The sequence below is a fragment of the Plasmodium reichenowi genome, chromosome 5 (genome assembly GCF_001601855.1).
Source record: "Plasmodium reichenowi strain SY57 chromosome 5, whole genome shotgun sequence".
Taxonomy (NCBI): Eukaryota; Apicomplexa; class Aconoidasida; order Haemosporida; family Plasmodiidae; genus Plasmodium; species Plasmodium reichenowi.
In genome coordinates this window covers 322,157-327,525 of record NC_033650.1, presented here as the reverse complement: position 1 = coordinate 327,525, position 5,369 = coordinate 322,157, and the positions used below count along the sequence as shown (strand labels likewise).

General features: G+C 18.8%; 2 protein-coding genes across 2 annotated transcripts; both read right to left on the bottom strand.

Annotated features, from left to right (window-relative positions):
- PRSY57_0509200 (hypothetical protein) lies at positions 1-3,248 on the bottom strand (the record flags this gene model as incomplete). Its single annotated transcript, XM_012906163.2, has 7 exons — positions 1-21; positions 180-313; positions 506-700; positions 846-1,071; positions 1,158-1,447; positions 1,612-2,910; positions 3,137-3,248. Coding segments are annotated over 7 exons (2,277 nt in total), but the record flags the coding sequence as incomplete, so codon positions are not given.
- Positions 3,249-4,038: 790 nt separating this feature from the next.
- On the bottom strand, positions 4,039-4,983 carry PRSY57_0509100 (hypothetical protein; the record flags this gene model as incomplete). The annotated part of the gene is made up of 1 exon (XM_012906162.2): positions 4,039-4,983. One exon carries the CDS (start codon positions 4,981-4,983, stop codon positions 4,039-4,041), a length of 945 nt encoding a protein of 314 aa, XP_012761616.2.
- Positions 4,984-5,369: the final 386 nt, after the last annotated feature.

Sequence of the window (5,369 nt, the reverse complement as noted above, 5' to 3'; positions counted from 1 at the left end):
ATTTAAAATATTAAGAGATACCTACGAAAATAGAAATAATACAAAATGTTATGAATATGGTACATATGTGATTATATGTTCGAATTATTATGTACATAAATACATTATATATATATATATATATATATATATATATATATATATATACATATATATTTATTTTTTTTTTTTTTTAATACTTGGTTAAAGAAATTTAGTAAGGTTATTCCATAGGTAGTCATATTTTCCATATGGTTTGGATATTTCTTATTTTTTACTAAAGACAATTTATCTATCAAATTGTTTATATGTTGTAACTTAGATATTTCCTTTTCTTTAAAAAAAAAAAAAAAATAAAATAAAATAAAATAAAATATAAATGATGAATAAAAGTAATTACCCAACGTGTGTTTTATATACACACTTATTTATAAATCTTGGTTTATTATATATATATATATATATATATATATATATATATAATATACATATGTATTTTCATTTTGTTATATAATTTATCTATAACCTTCAAAGCATATAACCGGATTAAACATTATAAGTTTCTCCATAAAATATTTATTTATATGAAATATTAATTGTGTCCATTCATAACTATCTATGCTTTTTAAAAAAGTAAAATAAGAATAGTCATATTCCAGTAATAAATATGTAGTAAATAAAGTGAAGAAAATTTTTCTATTGTATTCAACTTTTATCATTTCTATAAGAACAAAATATAAACATATATATATATATATATATATATATATATATATATGTATATATATTTTTTATATATATACAAAGAAATATAAAATGTTATAATTTTATCTATTTATTTATTTATTTATTTATTCATTTATTACTAATTTGATAAATCTTTTTTTCATTTTTCGATATTTTTTTTTGTATCCATAGAAAAAGGGATACATATTTAATTAATTCATTTGATTCCTTAAAGTAATAATGATCTGCTAATACATTTTTATATTTATTTATAATATTATCATATTTTAAGTTTTTTATTTTTTCGTTTAAATTATCAATACAATGTTTTTCTTCTCCATACTCATTCTCAATCATGAAATTTACCTGACAATATATACATATATATATATATATATATATATTAATACATACATATAAATATATATACATATATATTTTTTTTTTATTACTTGATTCTCTATGGCCTTTTTTTCATATAGGAATATACGAGTAATTAGAAAGTAAGAAAAATGAATAATATTAATAATTTCTTTTTTTTTTATTTTATTTGTACTTCCTCTATTATCAAAACATAGACACATTTCTACCTTATTTTCATCTATACATTTTAATTCTGGTTGTATGCATTTTTTATTTTTTAAAACAAAAACTTCATTTTTATTATCTTCTTTAGTTTCTATCATTTCGTCATTATAATCATTTTGCATGCTTTCCTTTTTTGCAATATCATTATTATGTCCTTTGAAAAAAAAAAAAAAAAAAAAAGAAGAGAAGAGAAGAAAAGAAAAGAAAAGAAAAAATATATTATATAATCATATTTATACATAAAGAATAATATATATCTACATTAAAAATTTTGTATTATATACATATGTATCATATATATATTATTAATTTTTTAACCATAAAACTCTTTATTGTCTTCATTATTGTTATATACATTGGTATTATTATTAAGAATATTATTCTTTTTAAAGATATATAATTCATTTAAGAAATTCATATTATAATGTGTATAATATATAATAGGTATAGATAAAAAGTCTCCAGGTTTCATATACGAATATAAAAACATATTTTCTTTTTCCATTACTTCATAAATATATATACATGCATATGTAAGATTCAAATTAAGGATTTTAAGTAAATCTTTTTCAGTATTTTCTTTTATATTATTTTTATGAGGATGTATTAAAATATCCTTTTTATTATATTTCTGTTTATTGTTAATCTCTTTTTTATTATTATTTTTGTCGTTATTGATTTTTTCTTCTGTTATATCACCATCGCTCTCTTTTTTCTCCACATAATAATTTGCTTTTTCATCATCGTCGTCATTTTCTTTTTCCTCATCGTCATCATTTTCTTTTTCCTCATCGTCGTCATTTTCTTTTTCTTCATCGTCATTTTCTTTTTCTTCATCGTCTTCATTTTCTTTTTCCTCGTCGTCGTCATTTTCTTTTTCTTCATCGTCGTCATTTTCTTTTTCTTCATCGTCGTCGTTTTCTTTTTCCTCGTCGTCGTCATCTTCCTTTTCCACATCATGATCTCCTTTTTTAATTTCCCTTTCTTTCCCGTTAGTTTTTTTTTTCCTTGCCCTTATATTAATTTTCAACCTTTTGAGGGTATCTTCATTTCGATAAAACGGATTAACAGAGGGAAAAAAATTATGATTAAAGGAATCATATGTATAACTTCCTCTTATAACGTTGTTAAAGATAAAGTATTTTTCAAAAACGAATTTATTTATTTTTTTTTTTTTTTTTTTTTTTTTGTTATCTAAAATAATAAATAAATTATTAATATGATCCTCATTACACAATATTTGATTATGAAGTTCACAATTTTCAGTAGTATTAAAAAATTTTACAATATTATTTTTATAATTAGATATCTTTTTTTGTTTTTTCTTGTTTTTTCCTTCTTTTATATATTTCGTTCCTATATATACATTTTCAACTTCAAAAATATTTTTCATTAAACACAACATTTCATTTGAAGCATTTATATCCATTACATCTTCAGTATTTACAAAATGATAAAGATCTTTCATCGTTTTTTTTGAGAAGTTTTTATTTATTTCATCATGTATTTTTATATTATTCGAGTTTAATTTCTTTATTAAAATTTCTTTTCTCTTTTTTTTTTCTTCATTAAACGATGCAAAATTGTGTAAGTGTTTCCTTATGATTGAAAGGGGAGCTAAAAAATAGGGGAACATAAAACACATAAATATATAAATATATGAATACAATAATATGTTCATACACATATATATATATATATATATATATATTATGTTTATTTTAAATGTCTCTGAGGTTACGTACAAAATAAATAACCGTTGTTATATATTTTGTAACAGCATAGATCATAAGGACCCACACATAAATATATTATATATATTATATATTTATTTATTTGTTACTTTGTGTGTCTGTCTTTATGGTTAACAATAAAGATTTTGCTAATACATATCCTATATTATTTTTTATATATTCTAAGTTTTCCTCGTTTTTATTTTTTATATAATTTTCCATTTGAACAAAGAAATGTACTAATTTAGGTAGGGTGAATAATAATGTATATTAATCCTTTTATCTTATCTGTACCAAAAATAAAGGACACTTAAAAGTATTATATATATATATATATATATATATATATATATTTATTTATTTATATATATATGTTTATATATATATGTTTATATTTATTTATTATGTGTAATATTTTGTATTAAAGTAAAAGTTAATTATGAAGGAAGCATAATTTATTTGTGTGTATATATTAAATTGTAAATGCCAGGAAAAATATAATGTATAACAAAAATAACAAGTAAAATGATAATAATATTACATATATATATATATATATTTGAATATTTTATTATTTCATTAATTTATTGCTTCATTGCTTTATTGTTTTGCTGTTTTATTATTTTCATTTTTTTTTTTTTTTTTGTACAATTGATACATAAACATATGTTCACCATAAATACATTTTACAAAAAATTAAGACAAAAAAAAAAAAAATTATAAATAATTATATAATAAATGAATAAATATATTTAATAATATGAAAGCAAAATAATTAAGGGGAGACTATATATATATATATATATATTGAAAAAACATTTTTGAATTTAAAAAGAATAAAAAGAAATGAATATATATATAAAAAAAAATATACATATATATATATATATATATATATATTTGAACATATTTGAGATATGTTTTAATATTTTACATATTTGCACACATACATTTATATACATATGTAAATATCTTTGTAGGCTTAATATGATTAGAACCTCCTTTGGATGGTTCAGTTATTATTTAGGTGTGTAGCTAATTTTTTCCACTGAGCATAAGACCATGAAGTTAAAAGGGCTTGATTTTTTTTTTTTTTGTTTTTATTTTGATCATATAGATATTCTTCCTCTTGATTATTTTGTTCGAAAATATTACTAGATTTAATACACAGAATATGATTTTCATTTTTATAAAATTCCACATGTCCTTTAGATATAAGTAAAGTAATTAAAAATAATTTAAAGGTTGTTTCATTATATCCATTTATAGGATCTGTATCTATAATAAAATTTATAAAGTGTACATGTTTTTGTATTTTTTCTAATTCTTTTAATTTATCTTTTAATTTCATTGATTGTTCGTATGTTTCTAATTTTATTTCTGGTCCTTTTTCATATTCATAATCTTTTAATTTGTTATATGATTTGTTTACTTGTTTCGATCTATTGTAATTTTTTTTTTCTTTTAATTCTAAATTAAAAGAATTATCATCATTACTCATAAATAAATGTAAAGGTATAGTATCATAATTTAAAGAACAATACGAAAATGTATTCATACTAAAATAATTAGATACTTTTACAAAATCTAATTTATTATTATTAGTTTTATCAGCAAAATTCTCATTTAATGTTTCTAATATAAAATTTAATTTTTCTTTTAAAGATATAGTACTTAATCCTTCAGCTTTAAAATTTATAATTTTAGATACTTGTTTTCCATATTGACAACATTTTTGTAATTTTGTTATTTTGTCATCTAAATTTATAACAATCTTTCTATCTGTTTTTATAACTTTTTTTAAAGCATTGTTTTGTTCTGGTTGAACAAGCTCATCAACGTTTAATTTATCGATTTCGTTCTGTATGTACAATTCATCAATCTTTTTCTTATGTGATTTATTTCTAGATATTTCAGCTACCTCGTCATTTGATGATGCTTTTTCATTATCTGACATTTTATCCAACAAAATTAATAAAAGCAAATCAAACTATAAACCAGGTTCATTCAAAAGTATAACACGAAAAAGAAAAAATAATAAATAAATTAATTTGTATATATATATATATATTAAAACCAACATTTATTATGGGATATGTTTTACCCCATATAATTATTTTTTGCTTGATGAAAATGATCAACTATTATGTTTTTCTTTTTTACTCATACAAATATACATTTTTTATGTATATAATTTTATATATACTCTATTACTATATTCAAATTTCAAGGTTTATATTAAATTGTATTTTTTAAAATAATAATAAATTGGTTTCACAATAAATATAATGACAAAAAAAAAAAAAAAGAAATAAATAAAAAATAATAATAAAAAAAAAAAAA